The 23,899-nt window shown below is 55.8% G+C and overlaps 1 protein-coding gene across 1 annotated transcript; it reads left to right on the forward strand.

Annotated features, from left to right (window-relative positions):
- Positions 1 to 7,591: 7,591 nt before the first annotated feature.
- On the forward strand, positions 7,592 to 16,358 carry HBEGF (heparin binding EGF like growth factor). The gene is made up of 6 exons (XM_026067903.1): positions 7,592 to 7,718; positions 7,849 to 8,022; positions 11,242 to 11,419; positions 14,357 to 14,512; positions 14,627 to 14,719; positions 15,781 to 16,358. The coding sequence occupies exons 1-5, from the start codon at positions 7,673 to 7,675 to the stop codon at positions 14,697 to 14,699; spliced, it is 627 nt and encodes a 208-aa protein (XP_025923688.1). The 5' UTR covers positions 7,592 to 7,672; the 3' UTR covers positions 14,700 to 14,719; positions 15,781 to 16,358.
- The last annotated feature ends 7,541 nt before the right edge of the window (positions 16,359 to 23,899 follow it).

Here is a 23,899-nt window from a genome sequence, read left to right on the forward strand (position 1 = left end):
CCGAGGACAGGGCTYGCCTGAAGTCTGGCCGCTGGCATCCAGGATGTGATGCTGCCTTAACCTCCCCTCTCATGCTGCTTTGCTCCCTGCTGCTCCCTCTCCCAGGCCTTTGCCATCTCGCCATACTGGCTACTTGTTTCAGTGGGTTTCATTCCAGATCTGGCAGTCCTGGGGCTGCTGTGAGGGTAGCTGGAGCGAGGGACCTGGGGAGCCAGGTCTGCCAGTGAGTGCATTAGAGCCTGGGGCTCACAGGCCATCCTCACCCCACCTTCCCTGCCCCTGGGGACATCCATGCATCCTAGATAACTGCCCCTTAATCTTTCTCTGATGGCTGCGCTGAGGACAGGGTCTGGCCTTCCTGGTTCAGTGCATCAGCCCCCACCCTCTCCTGCTTCCTTCTCGGGGCCCAGGGCGGACTGTGATCTGCCACAAATCCATCTTGGTGCTCTTGAGGAATCAGTGCTGTCCCGAGCCCCCTGCCCCCTCCCAAACCCCAACAGACTTCAGGGAGCAGCTAGCAAGACTGGCCCTGGCTGGCTGCCCGTGACATTGGCACATGTGCCAGGAAACCCATGCCTGCAGGTAATGCACAGGAGGCATGGAGCCCTCCAGGCCCTGGCAGCCCTTCCCAGGGAGAGGGCCACAGCATGGCACAGCCTCCTTGCTGTGGCAGGACCACGAGGACGTGTGACGGGGAAGGATGTGGCATGACCAAGAAAATCCAGTGTGGGGCAAGCAGGTGTCTGACAGGGACAGGGAGAGGCTGGGGAGACCCGCGGCAGAGGGGGGAGACGTGCGTCACTGCCGCACTAACTGGGGTAACGGCTGCCATGGCGTGTGGAGGACGTCAGTGCTGGGATGAGGCAGGCGAGCGGATGTTGCAGTGTCCACAAGGAGGAAGGATGTGGGCACATCCGTGTTGTCCTTCCGGGCAAAGGGAGCCCGGTATGGCTGGTCCTGCAGCGCGGGCAGAGGGAGCACCACAGCCCTGCAGCCCGGGCTCACCCGCAGAGCTCAACACTCCTCTTTTGCCCCTCTGCCAGACAAGGCTCGGTGCCACCGTTGCACCAGCATGGGCCAAACAGCCTGGTCTGCACTCCCGTGGCCAGGAGTCAATGGGCTACCTCAAACGATTGCCAACCCACTCGTGCCAGCCTCCACAGCCAGCACAGGCTGGCAATTGGCCCTCCTCGGCTAGGCTGGCCAGGCAGGGGTACCCACCACACTGGAAGGCCAAAGGGGTCCCAAGCAGGGAAAACGGCCCCCAAACTGCCTGGAACAAGGGCCCCAGGCCTAGCAGGGAAAGGCAGAAGCATTTGGGAGATGATATCTAAATCCAGGCCCTATCCAGACCTGGTTTCTTGGCCAAGGAGGCTGGAGGTGCAGTGCCGAGGTGCAGTGCCAAGGTGCATGCCCATCTCTCCCTGTGCTTCTGGCATGGGAGAGCATCAAGCATCACTGCCCTAGGATGGCGCTGGCTCCCGTGTTCCCCACAGGATGGAGGCAGGCAGCCCTTCACGTCCCACGCCAGCAATGCCAGGGGAAAAGGCTGCCTGCGGAGAGCACGGCTTCGTCCCCCTGGATCTGTGCAGCTCCTGGGCCGAGGCTGGATGGAGACAAGCCCACCGTGTTGCCGCAACACACAGCCCTGCTTGCACAGAGCACACCACCTCAAGATTTTGCTACCTTCGCTCTTTGCAAACAAACAGCCCCGTTGTATACAGTGCAAATACGACAACGTGCAACCCAAACACCCTGACAAACACTGCCTGTTTGTACTGGAACCAGTCAGCTTGCATGGGAGACAGTGCTGGGAGCAGCCTGGCATGGGGCCAGGCGCCACCATGGGAGAAGTCACGTTTCAGGGGGGAGCATGGGTGGCCATAAGCTCAGGCTCTCAGGCTGAGGGGCATGCAGTGTCTTGGGGGGCACTGGGGTCTGCTCTGGGGTGGCCACAGCTCAGGCTCGGAGGGCCAGGAGCCGGGAGCCAAAGCTGGGGACGTGCTGGAAGTAGGCCTGGCCCCGAATGGGATGGCATGGGAGGGTGACAGACCCTCTGCTCTGAGCAGGGAAAGGAGCATTGCTCCCGTGCGCCATTCTGCCTCTTTTCTATCCTGTCCAGTTACCCACAAAAGGCCCAGGGGTGGCCCCCACCCTACATTTGGAGCCCATTTCCACCCCAAGGTGGGCTTTCCTGCTACTTTGTTTAAATTTCCATTTTCTATCCCTTATCCCTCCATTCCCTGCAGCCGTCATGATCAACCCCATTATCCCAAAGCTACAACCAAATCTACCCCACATCTCTCCTCTGCCCCAGAGCCGCATCCCATTGCTCCTTCCAGCTCTCCCAGCCCTGCTACCAGCTTTACTCTTGTACCAGCAGCCACTGAATGAGGCTGTCTTCATCTGGTCCCCGTTTGCAGCAGGCGCAGAGCAGTGTCAGCACCAGCCCACAGTCTCGCAGCAGCAGAGCCCGCATAAGCACGTTGGTAAACCTTTGCCACCTGCAGCAGGACTGGGTATCCTGGCACCAGGTTCACAACAAACCACCCGGGAGATTTATTCCCTGGGTGCTACAGTTAATGTGCTCCCAGAGGTGGGCTTGCTGCGGCAAACACGTTGCTTTTCAGAAATTCCCTGCTCCTCTGGGCACAGTTTGGGATGGCAGGTTAGGAGGGAGGCCTTCCCTAGGCCCGCCGCAAGGACCTGCTGGTGGTTGCAGAGGCTGGAGCCCAGAAGGGTCCTGCCACATGAGCTGGCCTTGGCCAAGTCACAGGAAGATGTGAAGGAGCTGTCGCCAAGGCAAACGGTTTGATGTTGCTTTCATTGGGCTGTGATTTCCCTGCTTGGTCACAGGAGGGAGCCTGCACCGAGCAACAGCGTTTTTGGGTCCAAAATGAACAGGTGCGGCTCTGCACAGCGCGGCGCAGGTGCCACAGAGCACGGCATGGCCTTCGCCAGCCTGCCGGCCATCTTCTGGCTCTGCCATCCCTGCCCTCGCCCAGCCTTGGGGCTGCCGTGGCCCCCCAAGCCCTGTGCTAAGCCCATGGGCCATGCTGCCTGCTGCACATGTCCCCCCACATGAGTCCATCCCCATCGAAACGGGATGCTGTGATGGATCGGGGAATTCACTACAGCCTTGCAGGCCAGCCCTGCACCCCTAGGCTATCCTGTCCTGAAAAAATCATTCCCTGTTTTTTCAGGAAAATGCCACACATCTCTGCTCTGCTGTATGCCCTGTCGTCCTCACCTCTCCAACACGCTCCTCCTGCTATGTCCCAAATTCCCACTTTGCTCTTCCTTTTAACACTGGCCCTTTTCTCCCACTTCCCCCATCTTCCTCGGGCACAAGTCAGCCGGCCACTGCTCTAGCGCTCTGCAGAGCTCCTGTCTTGGGGGTGCCTTGCCCCTTGCTGCTGCCTTGGTCACCTCCAGCTGGGCTCCATGCACTGGCATGGTTGTTTGCTCTGCGATAAGAGCGTTTGCTAAGGAGTGTGCCATGGCATGCAAACGGGCAGTTTCCGTACCACGAGCTACCCGGCGACTTTCATTCAGTCTGTTAAATGGAAAAGCTGAGCCGTGGTTTGCTTTGAGAGCAGATATGAATGCCATCAGCGGGGTGTGCACATTGGCATGGACCGCAGGGCAGATCCCAGCCTCCGGCACCCAGCCCTGTTCCAGGTGTTCCCAGAGAAGAGGCTGGGGAAGCTGGAGCCTGGAGCAGCTGCTGCTTTCCTCGTGCACCATCTTCTCGTGCCGCAAGCAAGAGAGGGCCCCGATGCAAACAGGTCGGCAGAGCGCTTTAGGGAAGACGGCTTTGCGAGGCACAGCTGCAGAGCGAAAGGAATGCAGGAAGCCGGAAAGAAGATCGTGTTTGTACTGGGATTTGTTTTCTAACTGGTTTTCAACACACTGCTGCAAGAAGGAGACGAAAGGCATCTGTAAACATCTTTATCTTTCCCAGGGTGTTTCCCTGATATATTGGACATGGCTTTGAGCTTGGCCTCTGCCTTGGTTCTTCTTGAATGGCCAGTTTTTTTCAGTCATTTTTCTCCTCTGCTTGCAAAAGGTCTTTTCACACAGTAGCCAGAGAGAAGGGCAGTTTGGAGAACAGGAAAAAAAAATGCATTTATAAAGCCACTGGAACTGGCACAGGCCCAAAGCCAGGAATAGCACCTGAAACCACTCTGACACTGGCAGGGTAACAGGCTGGCAGTGTTTGCCCAATTTCAGCCAGTTAGCAAGGGCTGACCTGTCTTGAGCAAGGGTCGTGAAGCCGTTTCCAGGGCATAACAACACTTTTATTGACCTCACCATTCCCATACACACAYAGGAGCCGTGCTGCAGCCTTGATGGGCTATGGCTGGAAAAGGCAAAGCTGCAAAAGCAGCAGTATCAGCTGATTGATAGGGGCAAGGCTTCAGGGCACACCAACCTTCTTGCAGGTCTTCCTGGGGGTCTCATTAGTAGAGTCTGAATGCTTGAAAAATTATTCTTAATGTGTTTGAAAGTGCCCGGGGTTTTTTTTTTGGTCTTGTACCCCTGTTAAGAGAGTTGCTTCTCCCACGCAATTGTCTTGGTGATGATGGTGCTGTGGCTGGGAGAGGGTTGAGTCCTGCAGGCCCCACAGCTGGCTCCTTTGCTCCCCAGATGCGAGGGCCATGGGGCAGAGAGGCAGACAGCATGCAGGTAGGACGAAGCAGGCATGTGTGCAGAAACACATCCTGAGGTTTAGAGCAGGTGATCTTGTAATGCCCATGTTAATGGAAGCCAGTAGAAGGTCTTCAGGCCATGAGGGTTGCTGGTGGCCGCAGGAGGGCTTTGGGAGGCAGATGGGAGAGACTGGGAGGAGGCAGACAGGAATGACAGCTGCAAAAGCTTTGCTGCTTAAGAGAAAGAGGCCAACAAAGACTGGCCCTGCCCTGTCCCAGGGGCACAGATGAAGGATTTCAGGGTCTGCTTCATATCTCTGAGCAGAAAACCAGAGGGAAAAGTCACCCCGCTCCTTTGTTACTGGCAGGTACAGCTGCTGGCCCACCTGGTCACTGATCCCATTAATGCTGCCTCTGTGCCTAGACATCAGTCAGGAAATCTGGGGACTCAAACCCAGCACTGGTTCATTGGGCAAAAAGCTGGGCTCAGACACATGTGACCTGACACATCTCATCATGTCACCCCCAAGAGCTGCACAGTCCAGCCAGAAGACTGTGCTGCCAATGTTATGAGGTCTTCTAGGTCTCTTTGCATGAGCCACAGCCTCAAAACACAACCCTTTACAGCTGCCCACCCTCTGAGCCAGAGACATAAATATTTTGTGCGGGTTCAGGAGTGCAGTAAAAAAAAATCTCCTTCACAAATGATGTAACCTGCTGCCTTCCTAGCCTAACTTCCTCACTGGCTTTTTGTTGCACCAGGGAAGTCAGCAAACACACCTCCCACGTGTCCCATGCATCAGCTGTGTAAGACCTCCTGTGGGGATTTTGGTGGCACGTGGCAGGGAACTACGAGGGAAGCAAACTCCTTCCTGAAGCGGTTACATAACTGGGAAACAAATAGCATGGGAGGCTTCAAGGCAACCAACACCTTCATTGGTCAGAGCAGCAGGAACCGCTGTGTTGTGATGAACTCATCTCATCCGCACTAGCAGTTCTGGCCGCCAAATACTTTAAGGCTGATGATGACTGGAGGAGCCGGAAGGAACAACATCCAGCAAACAATTGCAAAAGTCAAGTCTGAGCAAGAAGGAGGGTGTGTGCGGGGGTTGCCAAATCCGGCAGTATTCCTTGGAGACAACAACAACAATCACAGGAATATTTAATCATGCTACTACTGTGCCTTGCTGAACCGAAACTGGCACCAGGGTTCAGGGCTTGGGAACTGGAGCTGCCACGAGGAACAAACAGGGGGATGTGGCCATCCCAAATGCAACTGGGAACAATGCAAAGCCACTCCACTTGCCCAACATTTGGCATCATCACTGTTTTCTAGCCTGTCGCCTGGGATGAAAATGAGGCCAAACACAACAAGAGCCAAACTGATTCTCAGCATGATAAAAGAGATGGATCAAAACACAGCCAGCCCCCAAACACAAATCCCACACACTGGAACCAAGGAAAAGAGCACCACGATGCCAGGAGCCAGGGAAATCGGCTGATTAAGACAGGTTCATGCAGGATTGCGAGATGAAACCATGAATCAACCTGTTTAATGGGCTCTCCATCTAGGCACAAAGGTGGCTCGGGGCCTTCTGTCTTCTAACAAAAAAGATCTCCACCATCTTCTCAGACTGCCCTGCAGACCGTCCTCCCATCTCCAGTTTTGGGTGGCAGTGGAGTAAGGTGCACGTGAGTGAAATTCTGTCCCTTAACAGGGTGTCATCTTCATTGCTAATGGCAGAAGTAGGTGGCAGCCCTGAAAATGAATTCCTGCCTCCTGTGTGATGTCCTTCTTGCAGGGTGAACTTATTGGAGAGTCCTGCTCCTCCTGATATCTTCTGGGCTGTTTCTGAGCACTAATCTTTTGATCTCAACAACATCCTGTGGCAGTGAGGTACACAGTGCAGTGTTTCATGCCAAATACTCAATGATCTTCTCTCTTCCCTGCTTGCATGACAGGAGAGAATAGAAGGTTTCCAGTCTGCTTTTTCTAAACCACTTGTTCTCCTCTACAGTTTCAGTACAGCCCCTCTTACTGATTCTGGCTCTGACTGTCAGTCTACAGAGCTTCCTTGGCCTCTTCACAAAATAGACTGTTCCCATTGTTGCACTGACAGTGTGCACAGCACTTCTCACCCCCAAGCTAATGGCAGTGGTGGTGTTATCAGTGTGACTGGACAGGGAGGACCTCTTGTCTCTGTCAATGCCTGAGCAGAAGGGTTGCAGCCACGAGAGGCCTCCAGCAGCCCTTCTGTGGGTGCTGCAGGATCTGGTTGCCATGAAACATGCGTCCCCTCCAGTGCAACAAGGCAGAAATCCCACCTGGGAGCATGAGAAGAGGCTGGGCAACCTCTCCGGCTCCATCTGGCCTCCATGCAGGCAGCGCCAGATGAGCAGGCCCATGCAGGGCAGGGGGGGATGAGGCCCAGGAGGCGGAAGGATGCCCCACAGCCTGCCCATCTGCGTGGCACCGGAGCAACGAGGCACAGGGGCTTTGCAGCAGGTGGCCACAAGGCCGAGGCCGACAGGAGGGCAGAGGGCCGGGCCCAGGGGTGCCCCTGCTCATCCCCCCACCAAGGAGACGGCATCCTGGGGACCAACATGCGTCCACCTCGCCGCGGCCGGCTCCGGACCCGCCCCCCGCGCCCCGGGCCCCGCGCCCCGGGCCGCCTCGGCTCGCCGCCGCCAGCCTGTCCCGGCCCGCGCAGCGCCGCCGGAGCCGGAGCCGGAGCCGGAGCCGGAGGCAGGGGCGGGGGCGGAGGCAGAGGCAGAGGCAGAGGCAGAGGCAGAGGCAGAGGCAGGGGCAGGGGCAGGGGCAGGGGCAGGGGCAGGGCCCCGCCAGCGGGGCGTGGAGAAGCGCGGCCCCGCCCGGCCCCGCCCCGCTGCCTTCTACCCGCGGCGGCGCCGGGCGCACCGGGAGTTGCGACTGGGACGGGCCGAGCGCAGCACGTGGCGTCGGGGCCGGAGCAGGGAGAGGCTTTCGCGGCTTCCAGGGCGTGTGCAGCGGCAGGACAGCCATGGACGGGCGGGTGGTGGTGATGATCAACGCGCTGCTGGCCGCAGGTGAGGGCTCGGGCTCGGGCGCGGGCTCGGGCTCGGGCTCGGGCTCGGGCTCGGGCGCGGGCGCGGGCTCCGGCGCGGGCGCGGGCTCCGGCGCGCTGGCCTCGCTGACCGTGCCCCGTTTCCTCCGCAGCGTGCGCCGCGGCGGCGGGTGGGCTCGGCCGCGACGTGCTGCACAACGAGGTGCTCCACAAGGTTGGCGGCGACGGGGCGCCCGTCCCGGCTACGGCGCCGCTGCTCCGCGGCAGCCCCGAGAAGGAGGGCGGCGGAGTGGCCTCGGGGGACGACTTCAGCGAGCTGCCGAGAGGTACCGGCGGGGGCGGGCTGGGAGCCGCGGCGGAGCGGGCGGGAGTGCGGGCCGGGAGCCGGGCTCCGCGGCAGGCCGGGGCTGCCCCGGGGTGCCTGGGCCAGGTCGGTCCGTGCCGGTGTCCCGGGGCAGGGAGCGACTCGGGGTCCCGGGGCGGGTGTGGAGCAGGGTGAGGGGGACTCGGGTTGGATAGGGACAAGGAGAGAGGGGGACCCGCTCCGGCTCGAGATCCCGATCTGGGCAGGGAGAGCTTGGCTTGGTTCAGATCTGGATTTGGTTCAGGGCTGGAGCCCACAGGAGGGGGTCAAGCCTGGTTTGAATCCAGATGTGAAGTGGGTCCTGGTGCAGATCCGGAGCTGGTGGGTGGCATGCTTGGCCCAGCTCCAATGGGGAGTGTATGCAGCTGGGACAGGGGTTGCTTCTGGCTCAGCCCTGTGCTGCCTCAGAGTGGGTGCTCCCCAGGTAGCAGCTCCCTGTGGGCTGCTTCAGGGGAGGCTACTATCACCACCTGGGAGACAGCAGGCTGGGTACAAGGGTGCTGCTTGAGAGCTCCCAGCACCCTGACACCCTGCACATGCACCTTGCCTTGCTCCATGCCATGGCACCCAAAGGTGCCCCTGCCCTGTGGTGCCAGCCTGGGGTGCAGGGCAGGGCAGGAGCCCTGGGCAGCAGGCAAGAGCCACCCCTCCAGGACTTGTGGCTGTAGCTCAGGGCAGTTGGGTTTTGGCAGCCTCTTGCTTTGTGTCGGGGGTGTCGATAGTGCATTGGGCATGGCAGTCCCAAGAGCTCCCAAGCAAGGGGAGCCATGATCCTGCAGTCCCTCAATTATGCCCTGTGAGTGAGAGCTGTGCCTGAGGAAGGGAGAGCCCTTCTGGTGCATGTGGCACCCCTTGCCCACATGTATTCAGCCCTGGGCTGGGTGCGTGTGCCTGTCTGGACTGCACTGCCTTTGCTGCCTTCCAGATAGTGGCAGTGGTGGCTGCAGGGGAGGGGACCACTGTGACTCACCCGCTGCCCACGTACGGCTGCTCCTCATACCTAGCTGGGGTTAGTCACCCAGCAGTCCCTTCTACAGAGGCGTGGGGGACACTGTCTCTCTGTTAGGCTCTCTGTGCATTCATGCTTGACTCTTATGCCCTGGGTCTGGACCAGAGCACGTCCGGGTGACTCTCACGGAGGTTGTGCCCATGGGGTGAGACGGGAGACCCATCGAGGGCTGGTAAGGGTGACTGAGCCCTGTCCAGCCTTGCGTGTGTGACATGCTGAGGTTGGTAGCCTAGCACCAGGAGGAGTGAGCTCTACTCTGCCTAACGTTCACCCTCCTCTCTTTTCTCATTTTTCCTCTTTGCTTTCTGGCTGTCTGATCCTGTCAGACTGTGATGCTAACACCCAGCTTTGCAAAACAAGGCTGATGACTCAAGTCTAAGGGGATTCTGCCCCCAAGAAATGCTCCTTTTCTTGATGGGAGATGCAGTAGGAGAGCAAAGAGATGCTCCCATCTGCCCTCTGGTCTTCCAGGCATCCCTCCAACAAGGGGATCCCATCCTAGAGCAAGTGATCTTGCAGGCATGGGCTGTGCCTAGTTTAAGGAGGGAAGACTGCAACAGGATGGACTGATGGGGCTCTGGTTTTGGGGGTGGGGGGTATCTGTTGCTGAATCAGCATTGCACAATCAGCTGGCTGCAGCCTGTCAGAGCACTTTTGCGATACTTTGTGCTAAGTTATAGTCAGAGAAATCTGGCTTTCATGCCAGAGGCACCTTTCTCTCTGTGCTCCAGCCTTGAGGATGGCAGATCTTTTCCTCTGTGGCTGGGGGTGTCTCTGTGTGGGGCCATCTGTGGCATCCCTGCCCACCTGGACTGGACCAGTTTTCCCCCTTCCTACCAGCAAGATCACGCAAATCCTCTGCGGATGTGCTGCTTGGAGGACGCAGGATAGAGCCCCAGGGGCAAGGGTCAATGCCAGAGAAGGGCAGCAGTGAGGGAGGCCGAGGGGTCAGCAGCACCGCTCCTGCCCCTCCGATAGCACATGTCTGCGAAGAGCCCTCTGCGGCAGGGAGATAACCCACAGGGGAGGGGACAGCTACTGCTGCCAGCCTGGGGCAGATCCTGGGGCCCTGCGTCTCACCCGGATCTGGGGGTTTCTCCAAGCCACAGAGTTTCCTGGAGTATCAGTTTTCTCCAGGCCTAGCTTGAAGGACGTTGAAGTTGTGAAATAGCTTCCTAGGCATGCAAACTAATGGTGCACCGCGGCGCAAGAGGTGCTTGCATGGGAAGGAAGGTTACGCACGCTGAGGGTTTGGTTATGTGAGAAAGGTGTTGAGAAAGCATTAGGCATGTTAAAACTTGCCAGGTTAGACTCAGCTGCCCTTTCCCCCTTGTTCCCTCCATGCAGCATGTGAATTAGTTTGTATTTCCCCAGCCTCACTGGAGCTTTTAAAGCCTTGATTTGGTGGGGCTGGAAAGTGAGTTTCCAAGCAGTGAGTGCTCTTTCTGGCACCTTGTGAGATCAAGCTGGGGTGGATTTTGGCATTTACCCATCTTAAACTATTCCAATAATGTTGCTGGTTTTGCTTTGTGTCTGTGGAGAGCATCTAAGGAGCTTGGTTCCCACCAGCCTGCATAGCCAACTCAGCAGGGAGCTGGCCTTGCACCGAAAACCACTGAGTTCCGCATTGCAATTAAAAAATACCTTTGTAATTCATGGGAATGCTTCCTTTGCCATCTGCCTGGTTCTGCAAAACCAAAAATTGACCTGGGCTTGCTCTTTTAATCCTGCTCTTGTCCTGTGTGCAAGCCATCATTGTAACCACAGGAAGGAGAGTCCATCAGAGCCATGAATGGGCTCTTACAAAAGACCATGCTGATCAGGGAAATAAAAGCTAAAGACACAATTAGCAGTCTTCTGTGTCCAGTGGAAACTGGTGTATATAATAGCTACATTTGAGATGCATAAAGCCCTGTTTTTTCTGCCAGATTTCTTGGTTACTTGTTCCCTTATTTCCTTTAGAATTGTTCTGATGAATCAGAAAGGCCATGATATTTGTGAAAATGTGGAAAAAAATGGAAAAACCTCTGCTTGGGGGCAGATTGCTGAACAAAAGGCTGCGTGAATGCCAGGGCAGAGTTGGCTACAGAGTCTAGGGTTTGCTGTTCTCTTTTGCTTTCAAATGAGAAATTGGGGTGACCAGTGTTTTCTCCTTTTGAAATTGTTTTCCAGTTGCTTTCTTGTCAAAGCCTCAAGGCCTGGTTACTCCCAAGAAAAAGGGGAATGGGAATAAAAGAAGAAAAGGAAAAGGCCTGGGTAAGAAGAGAGACCCATGTCTGCGAAAGTACAAGGATTTCTGCATTCACGGTGAATGCAAATACATCAAAGACCTGGGCGCTCCATCCTGCATGTGAGTTACTGCTACGTGCCTGTCCAAGGGAAACCTTAGTCATTGTTCCTTGAATTCTCTGGGCTGCACAGAGGAAGAGCGTAGGAGATATTTTTAGTGCTTGTTCCCTGTCTGTGTGGAGATGGCTCTGACTTTGCATTCTGTGTGCTTCTTGAGCTGTGTCACTTGGAGAACAGCTGGAAACTTTTGGCCTCTGCTGTGGCCTGGTTTCTGTCTTTTGAACAAGTCCCACCGAAATCCCTCGTGGCCTGGGACTCGGAGCGCTCTGTCCTGCGGGAGCTCCACATCAGGCCTGCGGGACGTCAGTCAGGCTTGCAGCACAGCGAGTTCCTGCTGTGGTGGAGTTCGCGGGAATGTGGACTCACGTGCTAGGGCTCAGCTGCCTGGCGGGTGTCCAGAAGTTGGCTTCCCTTGATCTTGGTGGCTTGGGTCCAGAGTGGAAGTCCAAGTACCTGTCCCTCTGAAATGGGCTGCAAGTCTTGCATCTGAGGCCTTCTTCAGATCTGGCTTGAGAAATCCTCTCCCGGCTCAATAACCCCATGTCCTTTGCCCTGTCCCTCATTGCTGTGAGCCCTTGCCAAGAGCTGGGGAGCTTCTGGGGCCCAGGGCTGGCTGGTGAGCTGGGGGGCAGAGGTGAGAAGCAGGCATTGCACCTATGAAGATACTGGCTTCCCCTGCAAGGGCACGGTACCAAATGGCCCCTTGTTCCGTGCGTGGCACAGGGATCTTGTGCAGTGGTGCTATCAAGGGGTGAGAGCTGGGGAATGAGAATGGTCTCACTCCCCCTCTTGCTGTGCTGCATTCCTATGCTGGGATGTAGTGGCACGAGTGGGAGGGCGAGCTCTGCTGCGGCACCTGGAGAGCAGGCACAGGCCACATCAGAAGTAGCACCGTGGGGGGCAGCCTGCCAAAGCCACATCCGAGCTGTTCCTTGGCCTCAGTGGAGGATGGGGCTGCGTATCCCCATGAGGAGCAGCATGCTCCTTCTTCCACCCCCTTAGCCTGCAGGTAGAGAGCCGTGACCAGACAACGCAAGTGGAGGAGAAAGCAGGTTTGCTCACTTCCTGAGCACCTGGATCCAGCTGCTGCTACCTCGGGTCATACCCATGGGTGCAAGTTATATCCACCAGCTCAAACCCTGCCCACATCAGCAGGGATCAAAGAGGCTTTGTTCTTTGCTGGCAGTCCCCTGAGCCACCCAGCCCTGTGCCCAGAGCCTGGGGAAGATAAGCCCTGGCTCCCTGGCTTATAGTGTCCAGAAGCTCTCATGCCCTGGAATTGGCAGGGATCAGGGTGTGCACAGCTCCTTGAACCACTTAGTTTTGCTGTGCCTGGAAGCTGTCACGGAGTCGTTGCTGGGCCCTCAAGCAGGGGCATCAGGACTGCCAGCAAGAGAAGATCTCTGCCAAACTGACTTTCATTGGTGACCCAGTGTGCTGTGGAGCACAGTCCTTCCCTGCTTCCTGGCTGCATCAGGCCAGGACAGCTGGGCATCCCCTTCCCAAGCTCCTCCTGAGCAGTCACTGGTTTCCTGAGGCTGAAAGAAGTCTTAGAGCAAGAGCAAGCAGGAGGGGTGCTGACCCAATGATCTTGATCTGGACTCTGTGTCTGGAGCCAGCTGTGGGGCTCAAGCCTGATGACCCATCTCTGGGCTATCCCCTTGGAGCTGTTGCTTGTGGTTTTAGGACCAGTGGCCCACTTGCCCTTGGAATCCCTGGGGCAGCAGTTCTGGAGCTGGGATTTGCAGCTTTCCTCATCAGAAGCAGGCTTGGGCTGTCTCAGCTCTTTCTGGGGCTCTGTGAGGCCTCGATCTCCTGTAATGAGGCCTTGTGGCACCTGGTGTCACTTGATTTGTGTTTGCTCATACAGTCACTGTTTTCAGTGGCTGGGAGTGCTTGGGCTGCAACTGGCTGGCTCTGGCCATGCCACCTGTGCTGCAGTGTCTTTTTGATCTTTGTTTCCTGTGGCTGGCCCCAGGGTTTGGGCAAGCTGAGGACGATGCCCAGCCCAGGTCCTTGAGCACTGCTGAGAGGCAACTCTATCTCTGCTCTGTGTCCAAGGCAGCCGCCTGGGGTGGAAGGTGATGTTGATGTGTGGCGTGGTATTAATGGAGCTCTCCCTAAGTGCAGCGAGCCAAGAGGGAGGTCTGGATTAAGTCCACATGTTGGAGATAAACTCAACACCACGGACCCTCAGCTGATCTGGGCAGAGACATGAGCTTATTCAGCTGGTCACGTCAGTAGGTGTTGACTCATAAGGAGGGTTTGGGTGGCTGCCTCACAGCTCTGAGGAGGAACTTTATTTCTGTTATATGATTAACCTCCCAAGCCTGCAGGGAGCTTGCACTTCTCTGTTAGCTCTGGCTGCCTGAGAGCATTGGGGAAACCTGCTCGGAGGAAAGTGCTGAGCTCTGGCCCATGGCTGGAGGTTGTTCCCCTCTTCCTTGCACAGGACTTCCCCTCGCAGAAAGCAGGTGGCCTGGCTTGCTGTGCCACAGGTGGCTGCATGCCACACTCCTGCGTGCCATGGGGAGCCATGTCTTGCCTACTGGGATCTCAGTGGTCCCCCCTTGCAGCCCCTGTTGTGTCCAACCTCTGTGTGTAATGGGGCTGGCTGTCACCCAGAGGTGGTCCAACCAGCCTGGCTCCACTTTGTAGGCGACTGGGAAGAGCCTGGACCCCAGTGCCTTGCCCTGTGGGGAAGGACATGACTTTGCTGGGCATCTTCATGTGATGCTTGGGACAGGGATGCAGGACAAGAGAATTTAACAGTAAACCAGGGGGACAAGGGTGACACCAGACCTCCTGGCTCAGGGTGGGGGCAGGACTCTGGCTCAAGGCTGAGCAAAGAGGCAGCTCTGCCTCACGATGGGAGGGACCTGATGCCCTGTTGTGCTTGGTCACCACCATTCTTTAAAACTCTCTCCTTCTTGTCCAGATGCCAGCCGGGATATCATGGCGAGAGATGTCACGGCCTCTCACTCCCTGTGGAGCATCCCCCCAGCACGTACGACCACACCACCGCACTGGCCGTCGTCGCTGTGGTCCTGTCCTCACTGTGTCTCATCATCATTGCAGCTCTGCTGATGCTGAGGTGAGCAGGATGGGGGCTGCTTTGTCAGAGCCACCCCCCAGGAAGGCAGGCAGGGGATGGTGGCAGGGGCTGCTCCATGCTCTGAACATCTCTTTGCTTGGCCAATGCTCACAGGTGCCACAAAAGGGGTGTCTACGACGTAGAAAACGAAGAGAAAATCAAGCTCGGCATCACTGTGAACCACTGAGGATGCCGGACGCTGGCGAGGTAAGACCATGGATTAGCGTGGGACTTGGGTGCTGCTGGGTGTTCGGATGCTCTGCTTGCTCATTCTGGCTTCTCCAGCATGGGGAGAGCACCACGTCTTGGCTTACTAATCCTGCACCGGAGCCAGGCAGCTCTCAAAGGTGGTCTGAGGCTAGGGAAGCAGTTAGCAGGATTTGGCCCAAGAGCCCCTCTGGTTGAGGCCTGGGTGCCCCGTGTGGCTCCAGTACCCCCCCCCCCTTTCCTTTCCTCCCCTCCCTCTTGGAGCCCCTGACATCCCTCTTGCTCACACAGGCAAAAACACTTCCTTTTCACTCCCACTTGTCGTTTACTTTTTATTTGCTCCAACTTCATACCTTGCAGCTGGGCATGGGAGTGACTTACTGCTGGGTCCATGCTATGTCACTCTGGATAGTTGGGTGTGTTCCACCCCAGAGGTGGCCATGTAACAGTGGTTGTTGGGTGCTGGAAAGCTTGCAGGTTTCCTCTTTTCTGGGCCAAACCCTGACATTAACCATACTCCCATTTGCATTACAACTATTTCTCTTTTTAATCAAGAAAATACTTTGTTCCTTGTGGGATGAAGTACTACCTTCTAAGGGTTTCTGTAATGCTGCTTATTACTTGGTAGGCAGTGTTTGGGGAGGGATTTTTAACTTTTTGTTGATATGACTTGATTTGCAATGAGCTGCATTTTGGGGAAGGGTCTTCAGAGCAAGATTTTCATTTCTGTCCCCCCTGCCCTGGGGATGGGGGGAGATATGTTGATTGGGGGGGAAAACGCTGCCCTTTCTGGAAGGGAGCCATAGAGGAAACAAGAAGTGTGATGGTTAGCCACAGCTCTCCCCTGGCATCCTGCCTTGGAGCCTTCTGGGTCTCATCTTGTGAGGTGTCAAGTGCCTTTACTGCTGGGGTTTCAGCAGCAACCAGAACACTCCCCACCTGGCTGACTGGGACTCCAGAAACCGCTCGGCTCTGCAGCCAGGAGCAACCAAGGGCAGCCTTTTTCCCAGGCACCTGGCGCAAGGCTGCAAAACAAACTTGCCTGTGATTCTCTATTTCAGGAGTCGGCACTAAAGCAGTTCTACCTCCTGGAAGATGCAAGCCACGGAGCCAGCACTGTCCCTGGGATGCTCTGCAGCACATCGGGAGCTTACTGGAGTGGCAGGACAGCACCCGGTTCGCGGGTTTGGTCAGGCAGTAGTGTTGCCGCAGTGAGCTTAGCAGCAATCTGTGGGATGCAAGAGGTGCAGGAGAGACCCTCTCCATGGGGCAGGCTTTCTTGCTGCACCGCAGAGCTGGCCGGGGCGGCTTTGCGGGGAGGCAGGAGGGACCTGCTGGCCATCGGCAGAGGGGTTCCCTGGCGGCTCGGCGCTGCCTGCTGCAGCGCACAACGAGGAACTAACTGTGAAAGGCTGAAGAGACCAGGCTGGGGGCTTTCTTAGATGCGAGGCGGGGGGGTAACAGCTATTTAACAAGGTATTTTTCATTTTAAATTATATATTTATTTTAGATAAACTGTACATAGTATTTATATTTATTAGAGGTCTGGCCCTGCAACCTTCATTTAGGACAAGACAACAAGGTCAGACCTCCCTTATTTTTTAAGTGCAATGTAATATTCTAATAAATAACACTTTGTTACAAACACTTGGACTGTTAATTTAATGATGGGGGTGGAAAGGATTTGGATCTCTGAAAATTGTAACAACATGCCTTCCGTAATGAGATATCTCAAAATTATTGAGGTGCATCTGTTACAGTGGCATAAATCTGGAGTAAGCTGTGGAGTCTGCTGGACCTGCTTGTGCTGTCCTCCAAGGTGCAGTGGAGCAGGGTTGGGTGCTCCTGGCTCCTACTGAAGCTGAACAGCGTGGTGCGAAGGGGCTGGCGGCCGGATCCGACCCGTGCTCCACCATGAGGCAGCTGCCTTGGTTCACCTGCAGTGAGGCCAGCCCCACGTGCACTCCTTCATGGGGTTTTATATCTTAGCCAGCCATGCCCTCGATGGATGTGATGTCTGCATGTTTGCTGGCCAAGGGAGTCCTACTCTGGTGTGAATTTGGCCATTCTGACTGCTCTTTTCAGCCTGATAAATGTAAATAGGACCAATTCCTGGTTTTAAGCCAGTATTAGGCTAAAACTCAAAAGAAGTGGACTCTCACAGCTGCACAACATCCCTTCCCTCAGAGGATCTTGGTTGTCCCTGGTGTGGCTAAAGGCCTTGGTTGTTGTAGGCTCCTGGGGGCCAGGGTCGTTCCTGCGAGCATTGTTGCAGACCATGGTTTGGGACTGATCTGGAGCAGGCAGTATAAATAACCCCCAAATTGCTTGTGTTTCCTGTTTCTTGAGCTTCCCCTGCGGGAGCGAAGAGTGGTATGAGCTGATGGCTCCAGCAGAGAGCCTCAAAGCAGAGAAAACTGACTGTCTCCCTGCAGGAAATCTGCTTTCCTCCAGCCTGTTTCACGCTAGTAGACATCAAACCAAATTTTCAAAGGGGAGTGCTGTGCTGGTGCTTTCCACTCACGTTCCTACAACTTGCCCTGAAGTGGGGGAAGTGAGTAGCCTGCAGAGCTTTTTGGACTAATTTGGCCAAAATTTAGCTCTGGAAAAGCATAGAATAGGCTTTACAGTCATTGGTTGCCTGTGGGAGGGGGTGCTTAGGAAGTGATCTTATTAGTTCATTCCTCTTGAACAGCCGGCAAGTTTTAATGTAGCAAAACCTGGGGCGTGGGAAGGGGGAATGAAGCAATTGCTTGGCTCTCCAGCGCTTCCCAAGATAGAAGGGCTAAAGCACGTGACTGCAGCGGAAAGGAAGCTGGCGGGTAGTGAGGGATAACCTTGTACGTTATCACCTGGAGAGCGAAAGCCCCTGGCAGCTGCAGTGACTCAAATCCCAGAGCCAGGGAAGCAAGTTTCTGGCTCTGCTTTGGGTGAACCTGGACCTTAATGCTGCAGGAAGGCTGATTGAACTGGGGATTCCAAACTTTGGGCCTCTTGAATATTTATTAAGCAAATAACATCTCTGACTGCTGCACAGGAGGCTCTTCTGTTCCAGGTCAGCATGCCAGGTCCCTGCCTTCCTGCACTGCCACTGCTCCAGGGCTGTTGGCTCTGCTGCGCTGGGGTCTCTCACACTGGCCCCGAGGCCCTTTCTGCCTTTCCTCCTAGCCAGCTCTGCCCGCCCCGAGGCTCTGTGCGTCCAGGCTGGGCAGGCGCTGGAAATAGCTCAGACAGAAGGTTTTTCTGCAGACAGCTGGCATTTTTATACTGATTTTTTGCTCTGGCTGGGAAGCAGTGAGCAGGAGGCTTGGGAGTGAGGGCAAGAGCCTTTGCAAAGCCCAGCTGGGCCGACAGCAGGAACTGCTGACTTGCAGCAGGCAGGGATCCCGGCCCGGGGGTGCCTGGCCCAGGGTGTTCTCTATGGGGAGCCTGGGGGCAAGAGGGGGCACGTGACACTCCTCTCCGCCCTGCCCTCGCCACAACCCAGCCTGTGATGGAGCAAAGGTACCCACTGCTGGGGGGAAGTAAGCTATGGGGCACCCCTCTATACTATCAAACCAGCCCCTGGCACTGGATCTGCTCCCCAGGGGTGACATCTGCCAGCTGCTGCTCCTTCCCCATGCAGGATCAGAGAGTGGGAAGGTGCTCCCAGCACAGCTGGGGCCCCAGGCTGGCTGGGAGGGACGGCTCTCAGGGTGGGAGCTTTCTCAGTGTGAGCCATGCAGTATGGCCTGGGGCCCATCATGGGCATGGGGACAGGTGCGGGCAGGCATCAGCTGGTGTCAGCCAAGGCCTAGTCGCAGTTTCCACATTGCCTGGAGCCCAGCTGCCATCTGTGCTTCTCTTTCAGTGCAAGGGTGTGTTCTGGTCCGCTTTGCTCCTCTGCAGGCCCACAGTGCAGGCTGGCTGCTTGGGGGTTGTGATTCAATGGGGCAAGAGAGATGGGAGATGCATTTTGAAGATGGGACAAGTGAGAAGCTGGCTGGATCTATGAGATGACTCCCTCTGCTCATCTGGGCTTGGAAAGGATGCAATCCCCTCTCTTCCCAGATAAAGCTGCAATGAAAGGAGGGTGCAATACTCACCGAAAGGGGCCCACAGGAACCAGGCACAGGACAAAAGCAGCCTCCACCACTCTGCCTTTAACCCTCCCTGGCCAGGGATAGGCCAGGCTGATCTCCCAACTCCGGCGATGCCCAACTCCTATGGAAAGCCACAAGGTGCTCATGGGGGACACTGCGTGATGGAAGGTGCTGGGATTGCACCAAATATGCAGCAATCTAGTGGCCTAGTGATCATCTGGGCTTCCTGTGCAACAACCAGCCTGTGTCCTTGGAACACCCACCCATGGTCCCCTGGATCAGAGCTCAGCCACAGGCACCCGGGGGCCCGGGCCATGGAGAGAGGCACCTGAGTGCTGGGCCCCTGCAGGGGCTGTCTGGATCTGTGTCCCACTGGCATTGGTCTCTCTGGGCATGAGTCCCCCAGCCCTGACCCCGCTGTCCACCCGGACAGGAGCTGGACATGCTGACAGCTGGCCAAGCAGAGTGCTGGTTGCAGCTATGCAGACCGAGGTCTTGGGGAATGCAGGCTCCAGCCTCCCACTGCCCCCAGCTTGGCAGCCTGGCCTTTTGCCTCCTCAGGCATGGAGCCAAAAGCAAAAAAAAAAAAAAAACCCCCCCTTATATGTCACCGGCCACTGCATTTCCTGACTCTCAAATTGTCAAGCTCACTGGCCTCCGCTGCTGACTCCAGCTGATTCAATGCTGTGACCTCTGGCATCTTCCTTTGCTTCCCCTTGACACCCATGTGTGGGTTGGCTGCAGGTAACAAACTTTGCACCCAGACACCAAGCACCACCAACCTCGCTCTGCCCCAGGGTGTCCCTGAATCTCCAGTGCTGTCTCTGAGGCTGGCTTCGCTTCACTGCTGGCAGAGGTCTCATGCTCTCAGAGGGGAACCCTGCAGCCTGCAGCACACCTTCTCCCCAAAGGACAGGTGCTTCCCCAGACTGAGGCTTAAAGCTGAGAAACTTCCAAAATACCAACTTTAGCTTTAATTTAATAACTAGTTCTCCCCCTGTCCCAACACCTGCTCTCACCCACTTCTGTGGCTGCTCTTGGGAGCTTTCAGCCATCATGGCACAACAGGGTTTGGATGCAGAGGGACATCATGACCAGGACCAGGGAAGAGGCTGTGGTGCTGCAGGGGTACAGCTCAGGATGTGCCACCCCGCAGGGCCTGAGGTGAGGCAGCCAAAGGAAACCTTCAAAATTCATTGAACCATTCCCGCTGCCTCTCTTTGGAAATGGACAGCAACAACCCTGCAAGCAACTCTATTCAGCTGATTTTCCTCCTGACAGATGTTTTTGGCCTTGCTCTGCTCCTCGCCCAACCACTGAGCCCTGAGCCGGAGATGGACTTTGCCAGCAAGCGTGATGAGCCATGCTGCAACATGGTATCTCCTATGTGTTTGTTGCTGCAGCAGAAAGGGAGACACAAATACCCCCAAGCACCTTTGGAATGAGCACAGCACAAGGTCTTGCCCCATCGTGCACCAGCCCTCATGGCATTGCCTGCTTTCCAGTGAAGCTGGGCTCGGATCCAAGGGCAATGGATTGTCTCAGGGCTTACCAGATTCACTCTTTCTTGGAACCATAGGGATGCTCAGATTTGGCCCAGGCTTGTTAGTCTGGGTCTGGAGGTGGGAAGCCAATATATGCCCCTTCCTGTGAGTTGTTGCTCTTATCTAACCTGGTGGGTGTGCGCAGGACTGTGCCTCACTCCAGCACAGCCCAGCTGCTGGCACAGATTGCTCCTTCACCTGGGTCCACTTGGAGATTTTTCTAGCCTTGGCCTGGTCAGACTTCCCTCCCATGATGTTGTCTCTCCTGACATATCTCCATGCCAGTGGTTGCACCCTGGCCCTTCTGGTTTATTCCCCAGCATCGAGGAGCTGAGAGGTGCAGGAGGAGGCTGCTTGGGCAAGAGGCATGTGCAGTAGCTGGACCTGCCCGTTCCAGCTCTGAGCTCGGTGAGTGGCAGTGCTGGGGACCCCATGGGCAGGTAGTTGCAACCCCTCGAAAGAGCTCAGAAAGGCATAGAAAAAGGCAGACCAGCTTTTGGAGCAATGCTGAAGGGCTCCAGGTCTGCTCTCAGGCTTGCAAATCACCAGTCATACATGTAAAGTCAGGAAGCCGGGCAGAAGTCTGTCTGCATGGTGGCTGGGAGTGAGCACCAGCGTATCACAGAGCACTTGTCCGTGCTGAGACAGGAGGGAAGAGCTCACTCTGGTCACTATGCCACAGATCCCCTGGGTTGAGGCACCATTGTTTACTCCTGTGCATCCTCCAGCCTTTTGTGCTATAAATTGCTAATGACTCAGGCAGCGGGACGTCCACGCTCCCCTGAGGAGGCCAGGCCACTGTCGTATAGAATTGGCTGCTACAACTCTTCCTGCTATTCAGTGCAAGGTTTTCCTTTTCTCTGCAGGAAGTGTTATGTGTTGGATATACTGGGATCCATGGGGCAGAGCAACAGGAGGAACTGGGTTACAACAGCCATCAGTGTCTCAATAGTTGGAGGTCTTAGGGAGGGGGATCGAAGAGAAATATCTCCACTACATCCAAGGCTTGGGGTTGAACCAGTTATAGCACATGTGACTCCTCAGTGCATGGAAAAGGGAAATGGCAGGAGGCCTGGATTCGTCCTCATTTGGGGGCAGGTGCAGCAGGTTGCAATAAGAACTGCTTGTCCCTAAAGGTTGGATCTTGCACTCTGCTTTTAAATAAGGGTGTCCAAAGAGGTTCCCTCCTGCCTGCCTCTGATTACAGAATGGTACACTGGGTATTTTAATTTTTGCTGCCTTCCCCCAAAAGACTTCTGATAGCCTCATCATGATCTCACCCCTTCTCCCAGCCCAGCTGGGCAAACTCCAAGAAAAACTCTGGGGCTGGAGGGAGCAATGGTGATTCATTAGTGGGCGCTTGCGTGGGTGAGTCAGGCCGCATCAGTAAGGCAGCACAGCGCTGGGGGGTCACCAGGCAGCTGAAACAGCTTTCTCTGCATGAGACACTGCGCTGCCATCCTGACCACATGCAAGAAATGGATTTCCCCTGGGCCTCTCACCGCACCAGCAGCATTAACTCAGTAACTCCACCAGGCAAGCACGCAGTGCTTCTCAACCTCCCCCTCAGCTTTTAATTGGATTCAAGATAGTCCGGCACTCCCAGCCCCAGACTGCTGCCATGTGCCCTTACATGCCTTCTACTTTCACTGCTGAAGCAGCTGCATTTCTGCAGAGGGTGAAGTGACCCAACTTCTTTCCCTCCTGCAGCATCTCAGTGCCTGTCTGGACGACAGGGCTGTGTCCGACTGCCAGGTATTATTAATAAAGCAACAGTCTGGCTCTGGTTTTAGCTACTGTTACTGCTTTTTGATCTGTCCCTTGTGTTCCCCTGGCTTTGGGATCCTCTCCCAGGATCTGGCTGGGGGCCCTTCCTGTTCAGTGAGTAATGAGACAGGCAGCCCATGTTCTCTACTGTGTCTGGTACAAAGCCTTCCCTTAGCAGAACCTCTTGCAAGCTTGGCAGGAGCAGAGCCGCTAGCAGCCAGGCTAGGGCCTGTCAGTAACAGATCACCTTCTCACTCTCAGTGTTTCTGTAGAGATGGCCTCACACAACTATTATGCACCCAAAAGCAATGTTGTAGCTAATCATTTAACCAAGTAGTTCACATCCTTGGCACCGCCTCTCAACTGCCAGCTTAGCAGAAGGCTCAGCCACCAGCTCCAGTACCTTCCCTGCGACGCATGAGACCCCCAGCTGCACATCACTCCCTCATGTGACAGTGACTGTGCACTGGCACAGTTGTCCTAGTTGTGTCAGGGTCTGCATCTGCCCCTGCATCTGGCAGTACCTGCAGACGGGGTTTAAGCCACTGGTGCAGCCCAGCAGGACTAAGGAGCTACCCAGTGCCAAAGCCAATTTGCAGGAGGTCACATATGGCTGCTCTTAGGCTCCTAAGTGCCACCAGACCTCATCTGCATCCACGCAGAGCCAGTCTGGGCTGTTAGTAGACTTTCACTGAATGGCGGATGAGGCTGGCGTGAGAACCACACAATCTAGCTGTGTATTGCATGGCATAGCGGGGCAGTGTGGGACAAATGTCCATCCAACTATGCCAAAGAGCTTTGCCCCTGACCCAGAGGGCCTTCTCTGCCTGTATTCCTGGTGACTCACACATTCAAGGCCTCTTGGCCAAGCTGCACATTTGGGAATTGGAACAAGACCTTGCTTTGGAAACAGGACATTTATTGGCAGTCTGCAGCTGGGAAAGAGCTCCTTCCAGTGAGGTTAAACAGTAAAGAAGTTTATTGGAGAAAGGCAAATAAAGATCCTCACTAACCAGTGGAACTCATTGATGCATGAAACTTTCCTCCAATGTTGGCAGACCCTTTATAGATAAGACACGCCCTCCCCGTGTGAACACCTGCCCCCCAGGATATCTTGATTACCATTTTCCTGTTCTGGTCATGACTCAATTCCTTGCCAGCCCCGTGATACTTCTAGCCTGGTTGCATAGCACAGTACAAACAGTCAAACACACGGACAGGCTTCATGAGTCCTTGAGTCCAGCAGATAGGAACCTCAGTGCAATGACAGAGCCGGCATGCTGTCCCATGAGGGGTACCTGCACGGGCTTGGCAGCCTCTTGAGACAACTTCAAAGCCTCCCAGAAGACTGTAATCACACACCTGGTCCCCAGGAGAGGCTGCGACCCTTCATAGGAAGAGCAGCTCCATCTGCTCTTCCAAGGAATTTTCCACTTCACAAAGGCCGCATCTCGCTCCTCCAACATGGTACTCAGCTTCCTGCTGAATTGGCACACCCAGGAACATCTGCATGGGATCAGCTCTTTGAGGTGACCTCATCTGAACACCACCCAGCAAGGAGTCCCTGCTGCCCAGTAAGGTGTCCACGTAGCCCAGCAAAACATCTGTGTGGCAATGAGGCATCTGTACAGCAAGGCATCTCCATGGCACAATGAGGCATTCTGTTGCCTAGCAAGGTGTCCTTGTTGCCTGGAGAGATGTCCTCATGGCTCAGCAAGGCATTTCTGTTGTCCGGCAAGGCATCTGTGGAGCTCACAAGGCATCCCCACTGCATCATGAGGCTACCA

Source organism: Apteryx rowi, unplaced genomic scaffold (genome assembly GCF_003343035.1).
Source record: "Apteryx rowi isolate R43461 unplaced genomic scaffold, aptRow1 scaffold_264, whole genome shotgun sequence".
Taxonomy (NCBI): Eukaryota; Metazoa; Chordata; class Aves; order Apterygiformes; family Apterygidae; genus Apteryx; species Apteryx rowi.